This window comes from Phalangium opilio, unplaced genomic scaffold (genome assembly GCF_054372755.1).
Source record: "Phalangium opilio isolate 3A_F unplaced genomic scaffold, DU_Popi_V2 ptg000014l_1, whole genome shotgun sequence".
Classification (NCBI taxonomy): Eukaryota; Metazoa; Arthropoda; class Arachnida; order Opiliones; family Phalangiidae; genus Phalangium; species Phalangium opilio.
The window spans coordinates 2,776,779-2,793,780 of NW_028324149.1; the positions used below are offsets into that span (position 1 = coordinate 2,776,779).

The following is a 17,002-nucleotide window of genomic DNA, read 5'->3' on the forward strand; positions in this document are numbered from 1 at the left end:
GTCACTGGACATTTTGACCAATAATTTTTCCGAAGTTTTGATAGCTTGACTATGAAGATGCGACACTATTTTTGCACACTTCAGTGGACAATGTCCTATAATTTTTCCAGTCAAAGGGGGCGTCACTGGACACTTGTCCTATAAGAAATTTCCCTTATTTCCGGCCCTGTTTGCGGCTTTGCGTCGTCAGGGATGCCAGATTGAAAACCTTCAACCCGCCAAAATCAAATTGGAAACAAGCCCAAAAAACCGCCAATCTATATTTCGAAAAGAAGCCCAAAAACTGGCTAAGATCTAAACAATCCAGCCCAAAAACAAGCCAAAAATTTATCGTGAAAATTTGGAATTTGTTTTTCTTTTAGAAATTTCAATGCATATTACATACTGACACCATTTTTAAAACCCAAAACAAAATGAAACCACTTTATTTTACCATAAATTGACGAATTATAAGCTACACAAATGGTTTGACAGTACAGAAAGCCAAAGATAAACCTCTCTTGACAATTTGTAACTACGTACAATGCCCATTTACACGTCACTTTGTTGACTTTGTGGGCAATTCCTCATTCAATAAATAAATAAATAAAATAAGCCCAATTTCCAGCCAACTGCCAACCCGTTTATTTACAGCCAATATTTTTTAGAAGAAGCCCAATTGGCGGCTTTCCAGCCCAATATGGCATCCCTGTGCGTCGTCTGATAATGACAGGCAGTGCCTCGTGGTGATTGTAAATTTACGAACACGTGCGCGGAGAATGGTCGCTTAGGGTTTTGTTCTTTAAACTGAAACTAACTTTTATTTTCAAAATGTCCGATAAGAAAGAACCAAATCCGATTGAATCAAAACGTAAAAAAGTTAAAAGAGATGGTTCTAGCGCTGAAAACGAATCCTCCAGTCACATATCTAATGTGCTGGAGCAAGTTTCTAAAAATAATGGTTGTGATACAGAAAAGAGCGATGGTCTTGAAAATGCCAATCAAAATGTTGATGATGATAAAAAAACGCGAAAGAGAGGGAAAAGAGTCATTTCAAATGTTAAGAAAGATGATCAGGAAATTGAGGATTTAACTAATGATTCTGAAACTGAAAGTAAAACATTAAACAAGAAACGAAGGATAAATACTGAACATTCATACGCTGTTGACTTGGAGCCTAAAACTAAGCCCTTTCACGATGCTATCAAGTCAAATGTTGAGAACCTTGTCACAGCAATGAAGACTAAATCTCCCAATGCTCTTGGAAGTAGGTTTTCATTTGACCAAGTCTAAACTCTTCTTTAATCATTTAACTATGAAGTCTAAGCGTGTTTTATGGTATCCGGTATTTTTTTAGTGATGCAGGTATTGCTCGAAGGACACACAAAAGGCAAAGAAACTGGATCTGATAAAGCGATTATTAGTCATTTTATCCAAAGATCTAACCTTGGAGTAGATCTTGTTGATTTCGCAGACCATATTAGCAATGGAAAACCAACTGATGCCCAGGTAATCCAATAGGGTAATGGCAGCCCTCTGCCTTCGACTGTATTAAGCTCTATGGGGGAAATAACATGGGGTGCCATTAGTCTATAGGGAACTAACAACTGGCTAGGGGAAAGTAAGAGATCATCTGACGTCACGCAGCCCCTCTCTCTGGTTAGCATTTTTACATGTAGAATAGAGTGCTGTCAGTTGTGACGTCAGATCCAAGGTTAAATGTCACGAGTCTGCCTTTAGCAATGGGCGGCCATGACAGTTATCGTTTTTCTTTATGGGAAAACAGCATGGGTGACGTCACGCAGCCCGTCTCTGGTTGGCATTTTTGCGCGTAGAATAGAGTGCTGTCAGTTGTGACGTCAGATCCAAGGTTAAATGTCACGAGTCTGCCTTTAGCAATGGGCGGCCATGACAGTTATCGTTTTTCTTTATGGGAAAACAGCATGGGTGACGTCACGCAGCCCGTCTCTGGTTGGCATTTTTGCGCGTAGAATAGAGTGCTGTCAGTTGTAACGTCAGATCCAAGGTTAAACGTCACGAGTCTGCCTTTAGCAATGGGCGGCCATGACAGTTACCGTTTTTCTTTATGGGAAAACAGCATGGGTGACGTCACGCAGCCCGTCTCTGGTTGGCATTTTTGCGCGTAGAATAGAGTGCTGTCAGTTGTAACGTCAGATCCAAGGTTAAACGTCACGAGTCTGCCTTTAGCAATGGGCGGCCATGACAGTTACCGTTTTTCTTTATGGGAAAACAGCATGGGTGACGTCACGCAGCCCCTCTCTGGTTGGCATTTTTACGCGTAGAATAGAGTGCTGTCAGTTGTGACGTCAGATCCAAGGTTAAACGTCACGAGTCTGCCTTTAGCAATGGGCGGCCATGACAGTTATCGTTTTTCTTTATGGGAAAACAGCCTGGGTGACGTCACACCGGCGCTTCTGACAGCACTCTATACTGTTTCCAACCGTTTGGGGGGGATGAAACTCCAGTAAGAGATAGAGGTAGGGTGTGACGTTTCATGGTCAGAACTGTTAGCTCCCTATATTTACGTTTCCTCTAAGACAGTAAAGATTAATGGCTGAATTTGGTCAAAATATATTAGCATTTGTTTAAAAATCAATAATTCTAAAAATTATAGTAATGTTTTCTCAGAAATCAACATTATTTCATTTGATGGAACTTGTCCTACTTTATTTTTCTCAAAATTGGGAAGAAACTGATGATAAAGAAAACCCATCAATTTTCCTTGTGAAACAAATCTTACATTCGCACGTTGAAATGATTAAGAACTCGCTTTTAAATGCCGAGAAAAGTTCGCATATTAAACCCGTTTTTAAACTTCTGATTGCCATGGTTATTGTCAGTCCTAGTGATGTCGCGGGATCATTAAATATATCCCCCGCATTACTCTTTAAGCATTTAAGAAACAGAGACCCTAGGGTGAGAAGAAGATGTTTTAATTAATACATTTTCAGTCGGGTTTAATTTAATTTTTCGCGACTCGGTAATTGTTCCAGGATCCTCAAGATGTCAGGACATGCTTAATTCATTTTATTTTATCATTCCTAATGTTTGGGGATGCCACTGTCGTTCGTCAACTCTGCGAAAAAAGGGGTATATATATATTTGGAATGTTAATTAAAGGGAGGGTGAAGTAGAAAATCAAGTGATTTTTTTTATCGACTCTTCCACTAATTACAAGACCAGTCTGCATAGTGAAACATTCAGGAAATAATACTTCCGAATGATTTTAAAATTCAAATTAGGTTCAGATTTTAAGGATAATTTTAAATAAAGACCTCCGACCAATCGCGTAACGCCCTGCCTTTTTATTAACAAAATTCTCGTGGCACGTTCCGTGACGAATGAAATTTATCACGAGATTTGATAAAATTTGCGCGCGACGTGACAATCGTGGCGCGAGACATGGAGCGTGCCACGAGAATTTTGTTAACAAGAAGGCAAGGCGTTACGCGATTGGTCGGAGGTCCTTCTTTGAAATTATCGTTAAAATCTGAACCTAATTGGAATTTTAAAATTATTCGGAGCTATTTTTTCCTGAATGTTTCACTATGCATGACTGGTCTTATAATTAGTAGAAGAATCGATAAAAAAATCACTTGATTTTCTACTTCACCCTCCCTTTAATTTGGTTGGGGGTTGTTCCAAATTAAATTCCCCTAATTAAATAATTCTAGAATTGCTGACGTGTCCCTTTCCTGGACTGAAAGACGACGAAGCTTCGCTAATAGAGCTTTTTCTAAAAACTGTTTTAGAAAAGGCGAGTTTTCAAAAGAGTTTTCTCAGAACTGCAATTTAGTTTTCGTTCTTCTAATATTGTTTGTTTGTTTGTTTGTTAAATAGATTGTGCGAAACCCCGTTGTAACCAAAACAACAAAAGTTCGAATATTTCACGTAATGTATTTAAAGACTGTCATTGATCTTTTGCAATGGAAAGGTCCCGCGAAATACTCCAAAAAAGATAAATATTCAAAGAATGAGAACAAAGGAACCGAAACACTCGTGAGTTCAGGTTTTTTTTTAAAAGTTTGGGCATTGTAATAGTATACTTTAGAAGAAGGGCTTTTTTCAAAATATTAAAATTAAATAAATGATCTCTTATAACAAAATAATTAGCATTTAATTAGTTTTAAAAATAACCAAGGACTATTTTGTTGACAAGGCTTAGTAAAAACAAAGCCTTGGTTCAATTTTGTTACCGAGGCTTAGTAAAAACAAAGCCTTGGTTCAATTTTGTTACCGAGGCTTAGTAAAACAAAGCCTTGGTTCAATTTTGTTACCGAGGCTTAGTAAAACGAAGCCTTGGTTCAATTTTGTTACCGAGGCTTAGTAAAACGAAGCCTTGGTTCAATTTTGTTACCGAGGCTTAGTAAAAACAAAGCCTTGGTTCAATTTTGTTACCGAGGCTTAGTAAAACAAAGCCTTGGTTCAATTTTGTTACCGAGGCTTAGTAAAACAAAGCCTTGGTTCAATTTTGTTACCGAGGCTTAGTAAAACAAAGCCTTGGTTCAATTTTGTTACCGAGGCTTAGTAAAACAAAGCCTTGGTTCAATTTTGTTACCGAGGCTTAGTAAAACAAAGCCTTGGTTCAATTTTGTTACCGCCATTGCTTTAGTGGCGTCTGCTAAACCGAACCCACCTTACCCTTTTCAAGAAGTTTGGGCTAGCAGACGCCACTAAGCCAATGGCGCGGTAGTCCTTGATTATTTTTAAGACTAATTAAATGTACTAATTATTTTGTTATAAGAGATCATTTATTTAATTTTAATATTTTTCCTATAAGTCCATTCCATTTTAAAGTGTAATGTTAAGTTATCTGAACAGTTCCTTTGATAAAATCATGTTTAATAATATATTTGTCCTTAAATTAAAATTAGTTTAATGATACTAACTAACTTCGTTAACTGGTAATATAATAATTGCTTAGGTTTCAACCGAAGATGAAATGAGAAGAGTTTACTCTGTAGCTCAGGAGTTTTTAACTGAATTGTTATCATCGCATAAAAATGGTATCATTTTTAAACGACTATCAATCAGATCAGGCCTTAAAACTGAGTAAGGCATCAACCTTAATTCAAATATTAATAATAATAGTTTAATTAATAGTAATTAAATGCGCCCCCCCCCCACCCAACCGCGATTGTCAGGAATCTAAATCATACAGTGACGCAACTATTAAAATACTTGCCAAATCCATTTGAAAATGAATTCAAATCCGCGTTGGTTTCGAGTGTTTTAGCGGCTTGTCCCGAACAGATCTACTATTTTTATCCTTACGTCAAACACTCCTTTGAACCTCGAAATTCGCCATTTTGGTTTGAGGCCATGCAACTTTTAATTAAAGTTGCCAAAAGTTTTAATCTAAAGGAAATGATAGCCGTTACTACCAATGGTAAATTTGACAAGTACTTATGTAGAAATATACTTTTAAATTTGGGACTCGGTGTTTTCACCAAAACTGACATTGAAGCCGCTTTGAAGGTAAGTTGGTCAAATTATTACGTGTTTTTGACCAACTTAATACTAAAAAAATGGAAAATGTGGGTATTGGGCTACTTTTTTTTAGAATGAATCTCTAAAAGTTAGATCGACGATTCTTAAGTATTTAACACTCGCTGTAAGCGAAATTCAATATATCCTCGATTCACTCGAAAAAGACGAAACTTTAGTAGAAAATAGCAAAAATTTGAGTGAAGCGTTAACAGTGTCTGTTACTAACGTAAGTTTTTGGGGGTTTCAAAAACGTTTTAGGGTTTGCGGGTAAGGTTTTTTTTATATATATATATATATATTTAGGTTTTACCATCTCCCGTTCTCGTTTTTCCCAATATCCTGGGTGAGAAAGAATTGTGCGATAAAAACGAGTTGAATCTTAGGCTCGATTGGATTATGAACTCCGTTAAATTTTTATCTTTAATAAACGAGGTTTTCCCTAACGCGATCGACATGGATTCAATACCAACAACGGCTCTCTTAATCGTTTTAAATAGCCAAGATGATAAACCTCAAATTGAAAGCGTTAACGAAATAAGAGAAGCCATTTTGAAGTTATTGGTGAAAAGAGTTGAAAAGAAATCGGATCTTTTGGTAATTAATTATCAACAACCAACTGTCAGATAATTAATCTATATTTATATCAAACTTAATTTTAATCGTTGAAAACTTGAAACAGAACGATCCAAAAGAAACCAATATCGTCTATATGTTACTCGTAAAAATTGTTATACATGACACTGACGATTGCACTTTTGAAGGGATATTATTGCAGCTTCTAAAATTTGTAGGTTTAATTATTGTTTTAAGTCGCATTTCTGCAGCAAGTATTTGAGTTATTACTTGGCTTTTTCTCGCAGTATTTGGGTGGAGATCAAATTGTAGAGGATTCGCTTAACGAATTGAAAATGTGGATTACGATTTTAAAGAATCAAAAATCCAAAATTCTGCCGGCTGCTCTAGAATTTCTATGGAAAGTGATTTTATCGTTGTTGATTGATCCGAGAGCATCCTTTGATGCATGCGTGGCACTTCAAACGGATGAAAAGGGAAATATCATTAAGGATGATGACAATATTTATGATGAAAAACTCGATTTTAGTCCTTTAGTCCCTGCCGCGTTAAATGTACTAAAAGATACCGATGAAAGATGGTTGCCCACGTGTATTACGTTCCTCGAAGAAGTTTTAGTGGAAATTCTACATCAATCGTTTCAACCACATACTTTATGTTCATTTGTGATGAACTATGACCAGTATCTGAGTAATAATATGAAAGAGTATCTTTCATTCTGGATTCCTGAATCCAAAATCTTCGAAGTAAAATTATAATTTCCGTCATGCGTTAATTGGCAATGTAATCTTGAAATGAATTTTTTTTTTTTTTTTTTTTTTTTGTAGGAAATAGTTCAAAATTTCGAAGTACCAGAAGCCACAACTTCAACGAAAGAAGATTTGCAATTAGCTTTTAAAATTTTGCGTTGCAAACCAGAGTTATTTCAAGATATTTGCGAACGTTTTACAGAATCTGATTTTAAATTGAAGAAATCACTTTCGGTTGTCAATCAAACGTTGTTCTACATACAATCCGAGTTGAATTCAGTTTCCGTAAGTACTTAAAGGAATGAACTACGAGGGGTCCAACATTCGCAAAAAAGCGCGCGGAATTTCTTGATTTCGCCAAAGATTTCGTTATTTCTTTTTGATTTCGCCAAACACCTTTGGGGTTTCTTCTTTGATTTCGTGACTCCGACAATGATTTCGGTATTTCTTATTTGATTTCACCAAAGATTTCTTCTTGGATTTCGAGAAAGATTTCTTCTTGGATTTCGAGAAAGATTTCTTCTTGGATTTCGAGAAAGATTTCTTCTTGGATTTCGAGAAAGATTTCTTCTTGGATTTCGAGAAAGATTTCTTCTTGGATTTCGAGAAAGATTTCTTCTTGGATTTCGACAAAGATTTCTTCTTGGATTTCGACAAAGATTTCTTGGATTTCGACAAAGATTTCTTCTTTGAGTTCGTGTTTTCTTTGTTGATTTCGTGAATTCTTTGATTTCACCAAAGATTTCTTCTTGGATTTCGAGAAAGATTTCTTCTTGGATTTCGAGAAAGATTTCTTCTTGGATTTCGAGAAAGATTTCTTCTTGGATTTCGAGAAAGATTTCTTCTTGGATTTCGACAAAGATTTCTTCTTGGATTTCGACAAAGATTTCTTGGATTTCGACAAAGATTTCTTCTTTGAGTTCGTGTTTTCTTTGTTGATTTCGTGAATTCTTTGATTTCACCAAAGATTTCTTCTTGGATTTCGAGAAAGATTTCTTCTTGGATTTCGAGAAAGATTTCTTCTTGGATTTCGAGAAAGATTTCTTCTTGGATTTCGAGAAAGATTTCTTCTTGGATTTCGACAAAGATTTCTTCTTGGATTTCGACAAAGATTTCTTGGATTTCGACAAAGATTTCTTCTTTGAGTTCGTGTTTTCTTTGTTGATTTCGTGAATTCTTTGATTTCACCAAAGATTTCTTCTTTGAGTTCGTGTTTTCTTTGTTAATTTCGACAAAAATTTCTTCAATGATTTCGTGATTTCTTTGTTAATTTCACGATTGCGCCAAAGATTTTGGAATTTCCTCTTTGATTTCGTGATTTCTTCAAAGATTTTCCGAGAATTATAACGGTATTTCGTTTAAATGTCGGACCCCTCGACCTACTACATTATTCGAAAGAACTTATGTAAAATAAAGAATATTTCTATTCAGTCTGGCGGGGATCCCATCGGAGTTTCTTGGTTCCTGGATTATCTCAACTCTATATTAATTGCCATTACTGGCAAGGTAGAGTCACGCCCAGGTGTTATCAGCAAACGAGAAATATACGACAAAATAGTTGGGCATCCTGCTCTAATTAAATGGTTTTTGACAATTGATAACCACGCAATTTTTAAAAATGTTGAAAACACGGTGACACTTGTTACGCGGTTCCTGACGAATCATTTGAAATGTTACTTGCCCTTCATGCCAGATTCGGTTTCATCGAAATATCGTTTCAAAACTTTACTTTTTATCGAAAGAATTCGTTCCGGATTTAAAGACGAATTTGAAGATTTTTACGGCTGTGTAATGAAATTGTCAGAAAAGTTTCCTGGCAAAATGATCGCACTTGCGCTTGACGCCTTGAGTGGTTCAGAGGCAATACGCACTTCGAGCGGTGTAAAATTACTTTGTATTTTTCTTGTAAAATATTTGCAACAAACGGAAGAAACTCATCGTTCAACCTTAAAGTTCCAAACCGTCAATTCTCTTTTCAAAGTGTCGCAAACGCCAAACATTCACGGGAAATACAAAATAAAGTTCGAAAAACTTCTATTAAAACTTTTGGAAGCCGAACCTAGATTTTGTTACGCGATCGAATCGGAATGGGTGTTGGAAAAATCAACGAATCCTGAACGTATGACAAGCGTAAATTTAGTTTTATTTCTGGCTCGGCATAATCAGGCGCAATTAAAGTCGCTTTGTAAATGGTTGAAGTTCAATTCGGGGTTATTGATGGTATGGCCGCACGCCTATATTTTGCATTTGGCAATTATTCTTTACGAGGGATTCGGTGGTGACACTGCGAAATCTCGCAAAATGTTACGAAGAATTGGCAACAACTTCGTAACAACGTTGAACACGCTGATCTCAAGTTCTAACAAAGAACATAAAAAGCAATGGTGGACCAATCGACCAAATATAATTCCCATTCTACAAATTTTATTGGAGGAAAATATTTATCGTAAGTTTGGTCTGAATCTATTTATTTCGGTAAAAACTAAAAAGCTGAAAATCAATTTTGGTTTTCTTCTTATTTAAGCCTTAGAAAGTTTGAAAACGTCAGCCGAAAATATTTCCAAAGATCGTAATACGGCGCCTTCTCCGATTCAATTCGTCTTAAGCATCCAAGTTTTGCAATGTTTGATTAAACAAAAACAATCGTCGCAGTCAAATACCGAAGAAATACTTGTCCATGTCTTATTGTCATGGTTCGATATCGTATTAAAAGAGAAAACTTTGGCTGATTTCGAAATGAAACTATTTTTTGACGAAGCTAAGACTTGTTTTGAGGTAAAGTCGTTATAAAAGTGGCGTCATTTTAATTCAATTATTAATTTTATTTATGGGAATTCGCGTAGCAATTGCCCGATTCCTCAGTCATCTCATCTGTTGCTAAAAATAATTCTTGGTTTGATTTTCTCCAACTTTCCTTTGAGACTTTGAGATTAGATTCAAGGTTTGGATGCTAACAAAAGTGGATGAGAGGAAAAGTATGAAAATGGCCAAAAGTCGCGAGTCATCAGAGTTTCGCCGTAGGTAACCGTTTTATTGGCGTAGCTATACTGGGACTGTTCACTCCCTTTAAATAGGTCTTGTGTTAATTCGCGGTTACGCGGTTACCGTCGTCTGCTATTGTGCAATCTCGGTAATTTAGCTAAGGCGCGAGCAGCTTGCGTCGTGATGCGCGTGATCGCGTGGGCTATGGTTAAACCAAGGAGCATAAATGTCTGAACTACTTTCAGTCGCGAGTTTGCAAGTCCATCAGTCACTAGTAAACTAAATAGTTATTGGCGAAACTTTGATGTCCGCGTTTTTTAACACAGGCTCTATGGCCATCGTCATACTTTCCCTCTCATCCACATTTGATGCTAATTATTAACTGTTCTGTAAAATTTAATTTATTTAATCTTAAATCTTGTTTTAAAGAAATTTTGACACATTGGTTGCCAATTTGGATTTTATTTTTTGCGTTTGCAAGAAGATTTACGCGTTAAACGTATTAGAAATAGTCAATCCAACGGCCCACGAAGTCTTTCTGATATATTCCTCTAATACTAATTCGTTAGCAATTTTGCGTGAAGAACAAAACGAAGGACAGAATTTGGATTCCGTCATTGAATTAAAATGTAAGTTCATTTTCAGTCACATTTGTCCACTTTGGGAAGTGATTTCAGAGGCGTGTCAGTCCCATTTCTTCGATTTTTTTCCGAGTATTTGTCGAGTATTTACGAAGTTAAAAAGCTACTCGAACCTTTCTCGAGTATCTCAATACGAGTACTCGCGCGCCACTGAGTCACTTTGCATAATAGACTAAATATTCTCATTTAAAATAGCTCGTATTTTGGATATCATAACCTTTTTGGCCACGAATGACCGGTCAATCTATAACGAAAACCATTTTAAGTTGTTCCTCGAATGTTATAGAGGAACACTTAGGATAGTTGGTAAGTTACTAACTACTCCGATATCGCTACAACTATTTAACCATATTGAAAAAAAATGGTGCAGATCAAAAAATACTATGTCTCATGAAACTATACGAAACGAACAACACGTCAATGTCCAAATATAGTCCCTATTTATGGGGTAAAGCGGCGGCCGATCATTTTGTTCGTTTACTTGGGAAATCAAGTAAAATCATGGAGCCAAAGCTAGAAGACGTTACCAATATCTTACGACGTGATTTCGTAATGAAAACGGCTCTGCATTTTCCATTGGACTTGCAACTGTCTGTAAGTTAAAAACCTTTTTTACTGAACGAGAAAGTCGAGAAAGGAACGGAGACTTGAGCCTTGGTTCAATTTTGTTATTAGTAAAACAAAGCCTTGGTTCAATTTTGTTACCGAGGCTTAGTAAAAACAAAGCCTTGGTTCAATTTTGTTACCGAGGCTTAGTAAAACAAAGCCTTGGTTCAATTTTGTTACCGAGGCTTAGTAAAAACAAAGCCTTGGTTCAATTTTGTTACCGAGGCTTAGTAAAAACAAAGCCTTGGTTCAATTTTGTTACCGAGGCTTAGTAAAACAAAGCCTTGGTTCAATTTTGTTACCGAGGCTAAGTAAAACAAAGCCTTGGTTCAATTTTGTTACCGAGGCTTAGTAAAACAAAGCCTTGGTTCAATTTTGTTACCGAGGCTTAGTAAAAACAAAGCCTTGGTTCAATTTTGTTACCGAGGCTTAGTAAAACAAAGCCTTGGTTCAATTTTGTTACCGAGGCTTAGTAAAAACAAAGCCTTGGTTCAATTTTGTTACCGAGGCTTAGTAAAACAAAGCCTTGGTTCAATTTTGTTACCGAGGCTTAGTAAAACAAAGCCTTGGTTCAATTTTGTTACCGAGGCTTAGTAAAACAAAGCCTTGGTTCAATTTTGTTACCGAGGCTTAGTAAAACAAAGCCTTGGTTCAATTTTGTTACCGAGGCTTAGTAAAACAAAGCCTTGGTTCAATTTTGTTACCGAGGCTTAGTAAAACAAAGCCTTGGTTCAATTTTGTTACCGAGGCTTAGTAAAAACAAAGCCTTGGTTCAATTTTGTTACCGAGGCTTAGTAAAACAAAGCCTTGGTTCAATTTTGTTACCGAGGCTTAGTAAAACAAAGCCTTGGTTCAATTTTGTTACCGAGGCTTAGTAAAACAAAGCCTTGGTTCAATTTTGTTACCGAGGCTTAGTAAAAACAAAGCCTTGGTTCAATTTTGTTACCGAGGCTTAGTAAAACAAAGCCTTGGTTCAATTTTGTTACCGAGGCTTAGTAAAAACAAAGCCTTGGTTCAATTTTGTTACCGAGGCTTAGTAAAACAAAGCCTTGGTTCAATTTTGTTACCGAGGCTTAGTAAAACAAAGCCTTGGTTCATTTTTGTTACCGAGGCTTAGTAAAAACAAAGCCTTGGTTCAATTTTGTTACCGAGGCTTAGTAAAACAAGCCTTGGTTCAATTTTGTTACCGAGGCTTAGTTAAACAAAGCCTTGGTTCAATTTTGTTACCGAGGCTTAGTAAAAACAAAGCCTTGGTTCAATTTTGTTACTAAGGCTTAGCAAAACAAACTACGAGAAAAGGAAGCGGTAAGATTTGATTAATTTAATTTCTTTCAAGCCCATTATCGCCAACGAATCTGGACGCGGCGCATGTAGCGGAATGCCGGATTGGCAAAAATACTCCTGGAGGATGTACGATCCTAGGTTTTTAATGCCCTTGCTGTCTAATTTGTTGGAACCTGGAATGTTCGTCAACTGCTTGAGATTCATCTACTCTAATTGTTTCGTGCTGTGCCTGGCCGCCTTGTCTTCAAACTCGGAAGAAATGAGGGGAATGGCCTATTTGATCTTGGCGAAATTCTACCGACATTTGGAGACTTCTTACGCCTACAAGGACAGGAAAATCTATATGACATTCGTGGAACTCCTGGTCAATTCCGTTAACCAAAAGAATAAGAAGTTGCCCAGCATTACCACTAATTACTATATCAAGGTCGCTATTATTCTAGGAAACTCGAGTAAGCTAAGTTTAATTATTTAAAATAAGTTATTAATTGCGTGATGAAGGGAAAATGTTTCAAGTTTGCAAAATTTTAGTGCAAATCTGCGCGTTTTAAAACAAAATAGTTAAAGGGAGGGTGAAGTAGAAAATCAAGTGATTTTTTATCGATTCTTCTACTAATTATAAGACCAGTCTGCATAGTGAAACATTCAGGAAATACTTCCGAATGATTTTAAAATTCAAATTAGATTCAGATTTTAAGGATAATTTTAAATAAGGTCCTCCGACCAATCGCGTAACGCCCTGCCTTTTTATTAACAAAATTCTCGTGGCACGTTCCGTGTTGAATGAAATTTATCACGAGATTTGATAAAATTCGCGCGTGACGTGATAATCGTGGCGCGAGACATGGAGCGTGCCACGAGAATTTTGTTAACAAGAAGGCAGGGCGTTACGCGATTGGTCGGAGGACCTTATTTAAAATTATCCTTAAAATCTGAACCTAATTTGAATTTTAAAATCATTCGGAAGTATTTCCTGAATGTTTGACTATGCAGACTGGTCTTATAATTAGTAGAAGAATCGATAAAAAATCACTTGATTTTCTACTTCACCCTCCCTTTAAGAAAAAAACCTCTCTAGCTTATAGACAGCCCTTATGCCTTTTTTTTTTATTTTGGCTTGGGCTTGGAATTAAAAAGTTCGTAGTTGTATTTTTGCGTAATTAATCTCACGAATCTTAACGAATATTTTCAGGTGACCCTTTGTACAAAGATACCTACCATAATTTATTATCAAATCCTACACTTGAACTCGATTGCATTCCTAATTTCCGCAGATTGTTTAATGGAAACCATTTACAGGTAAATTAAGTTTAGTCTATAATTTGACCTACAGTGAATTAAGTTTATGGTGGAATTCATAAACGTCGGACGCAACGCAATGTAGTACAGGCGAAGGCAGGGCGTCGTGCGCAAACGTCTGCTTTTTGCGCACGACGCCCTGCCTTCCCCTGTACTACATTGCGTTGCGTCCGACGTTTATGAATTCCACCTTTAGTCTACAATTTGACCTACAGTGAATTAAGTTTAGTCTACAATTTGACCTACAGTGAATTAAGTTTAGTCTACAATTTGACCTACAGTGAATTAAGTTTAGTCTACAATTTGACCTACAGTGAATTAAGTTTAGTCTACAATTTGACCTACAGTGAATTAAGTTTAGTCTACAATTTGACCTACAGTGGATTAACTTATCGTTTTAATGCTTTAATGTTAGCACGCTGAACGTAGACGTTGGATAATAAATGTGATTAAGGATGGGTTTCAAACAAACGTGGATTTTCATTTGTGCCAAAAATCCTTTATCTTCACTGCAATTTTGATGTTCTCCGAGTCAACAGTATCATCGTCATCTGATAGGGTAAGTCACTTTATGTTATATTCGTTGTCATTCAAAGATGCGAGTGCTTTCATCATTTACGCCATTTTGAGGGGTTTTTTTTCTGTATGCTACGTCAAGAAGTTGTGTTTTTATTGTACTTATATATTTGCAAATGGTTGGATTGGTTATTCCCTTTAGTGTTTAGTGCACTATACACCCGGTGTTTTTTGCACTTTTTTACTTCTAGATTGGTGTGTGTGATTTATCGCTTAATTTTAAGCAATTCTTATTTTTCAACTAATGTTTGAAATTAGTTTTACCATTTCTGTATTTATTTGAAGTAGTTTTTAGTGTAACGCATTTGCACTCGCGTTTTATTTAATAACCCTACAAGTACAATCTGAGGCTTAACATTCCCCCTTTCATAATTGCGCAAAATATGTTTTCGCACTACAACGTAGAATTTTTAAAGTAATGTTTCACTAACATACTCCCGCATTATTTGCTCTTATTAATGTTCTTTGGTGGTGCTAGCTCTTTGGTAAATTATGACCATCTTTTCACGCACGATCGGCTTTTAACAAAGCAAATTTAAGTATTCCAATTGTCCCCTCTATCGCGTAGATTGAAATAATCGAATTGATATTAGCGGTGATTGGCAATCGAGCCGCCGCATTTTGTCTTTACCGAGATCACAATATTCTCGCTTGGATGGCGTCTCTCATTGATAAGTAAGTTGAACCCCGCACCCCCTTAGTGTCCGAACTGCAATTTAAAATAAAACCGCTGCAACACCGAAATTACAGAGAACCCGATATGTTAACGGCTACTGGTTTATTAAAAATAATGCAGAAATTATGGCAAACCAGTTTAGAAACGCCGAAATTGAAAAATAATACGGAAGCTATGGAAATTTCCAAAAGTGATAAGCATCCGTTTAATTTTTCGTTTCCAATGGATTTCGTTGTAACTCATTTGTCGATTTTGAGCGTTATCAGGTTTATATTAACTTCTATTCCTTCGAACCTTAAGTTGATAAGATACGTTCCGTAAGTTTGTCACTGGTAACTTAGAAACTGGAGCTTGCCACGTAGTGACGTAGGTCATAGATTCAGGGTAAAGCGACGCTTGATGAGGCGCTGTCAAAGGCTTAGTACAGACTAAATAGGACTGCAAAATTAACTACATAGTGTAGTCTGCAATTCTCGCTCGCCGTTCTCGAACTAGCACGAGCCGTATGTCTCTAGCATTGCGAAGTATAGGAAGTGTCATGCTTATGGAAGATATCTTATGAACTTATGTTCGAACGTAATAAAACCGTCTCCCGGGATCGTTGCTTAATTCAAATTAAATTAACTTCATCAGACGTAAACTTGACGTTGAAACGCAACTGGCGTTCTTTGAAACGTTACAACTGGCTTTGCAATACATATTGAAATCCGATACAAATTACATTATCTTGTTGCAAAATGTTCATATTGCGCAAATCATGGACATTGTGTCCAATTTGAAATCGAATTACCTAAATTCCGATTCAAATATAACGACGACTGACAGAAATGACGTCTTAAAATGCGTTCAAATCGCCTTGAATGTAGTCATCTTAGTTTCACCAAATATCATCATGGATAAGTCATTATTTAGTCACGTTTTCACGGAGATTATCAACTACGAAAGTTGCGACTTGTCAGATTTGATAAAATGGCTCTTGAAATGTTTCGAGAAAAATCCCGAACTTGTATTGGAAACTTTCAATGGAAATTCGACCAATAGTCTTTGGAGATATAGCTCGTGTAATCGACTCGTGAAACTCGTCGCAATTTCAAACGATAAAGCCGTCGTTGAAAATGTCACGCCACTTTTGAAAGATATGATATATCTCGCGCAACATTTATTCGATAATTCCAAGTTAACCCTTGAGAACAAAAACCTTTTGGAAAATATTAATAACGAAACGTTTGGTAAGATATAAATTGGTTTTTAGGTCTTGATAATGACTCATGAGTTTTTGCGTAATTGTAATGACTTTTTTCAGATGAAAGTAAACCTTTCAAGTATTTACCACTAACTCTTGAAATGTGGTCTTCGCAAAAATCCGCTGAAGTTTAAACGGTTCACCGATACGTTTACAGTTTTTTCTACTTGTAACTTTCAAGTTGAATTTTTCTACTTGTAACTTTCAAGTTGAATTTTTTTTCTTTTTGTAACTTTCAAGTTGAAGTTTTTTTCTTTTTGCAACTTTCAAGTTTTTTTTCTACTTGTAACTTTCAAGTTGAAATTTTTTTTTCTTTTTGTAACTTTCAAGTTGAAGTTTTTTTCTATTTGCAACTTTCAAGTTTTTTTTTCTACTTGCAACTTTCAAGTTTTTTTTTCTACTTGCAACTTTCAAGTTTTTTTTTCTACTTGCAACTTTCAAGGTTTTTTTTCTACTTGCAACTTTGAAGTTTTTTTTCTACTTGTAACTTTCAAGTTGAAGTTTTTTTTTTCTATATGCAACTTTCAAGTTTTTTTTTTCTACTTGCAACTTTCAAGTTTTTTTTTCTACTTGCAACTTTCAAGTTTTTTTTTTCGATTTGTAACTTTCGAGTTTTTTTTCTACTTGTAACTATAAAGTTTTTAGTTCAGTAATGTTTGTAAAGCTAAAAAGTATTTTAATAAAAGAAAGACACTTTTTTTTGAAAATGTTTCGAGATTTTTTTTTATTCCATCTTGGTGATTCAAAATATAATATATAAAAGCCACGTAACATTTCTAGGCCTAGGACTCTACAATTCACTGGCAAATCAGTACAATTCCTCTATTATGACGCGGAGATTTAAATAAATACGTTGTTACAATTTGTAACAACAATTAACAGA

At 35.9% G+C, this 17,002-nt stretch overlaps 1 protein-coding gene across 4 annotated transcripts; it reads left to right on the forward strand.

The window, feature by feature from the left end:
• The first annotated feature begins 703 nt into the window (after positions 1-703).
• LOC149705087 (nucleolar pre-ribosomal-associated protein 1) lies at positions 704-16,826 on the forward strand. Of its 4 annotated transcripts, none has more exons than XR_016381512.1 (27): positions 704-1,246; positions 1,337-1,488; positions 2,629-2,916; positions 2,994-3,090; positions 3,675-3,757; positions 3,841-3,999; positions 4,925-5,052; positions 5,145-5,478; positions 5,564-5,716; positions 5,794-6,084; positions 6,170-6,277; positions 6,351-6,809; positions 6,891-7,097; positions 8,244-9,258; positions 9,337-9,587; positions 9,656-9,753; positions 10,224-10,423; positions 10,631-10,741; positions 10,806-11,029; positions 12,378-12,777; positions 13,518-13,624; positions 14,040-14,183; positions 14,769-14,875; positions 14,951-15,142; positions 15,510-16,105; positions 16,180-16,613; positions 16,732-16,826. XR_016381512.1 is itself a non-coding variant. In XM_089865244.1 (26 exons), the coding sequence occupies exons 1-26, from the start codon at positions 811-813 to the stop codon at positions 16,251-16,253; spliced, it is 6,414 nt and encodes a 2,137-aa protein (XP_089721370.1). In that variant the 5' UTR covers positions 704-810; the 3' UTR covers positions 16,254-16,826. The 4 variants fall into 4 exon arrangements, 1 of the variants encoding a protein (XP_089721370.1); XR_016381513.1 differs by having other exon boundaries at positions 16,180-16,561; positions 16,649-16,826; XR_016381514.1 differs by having other exon boundaries at positions 16,180-16,561; positions 16,677-16,826.
• The last annotated feature ends 176 nt before the right edge of the window (positions 16,827-17,002 follow it).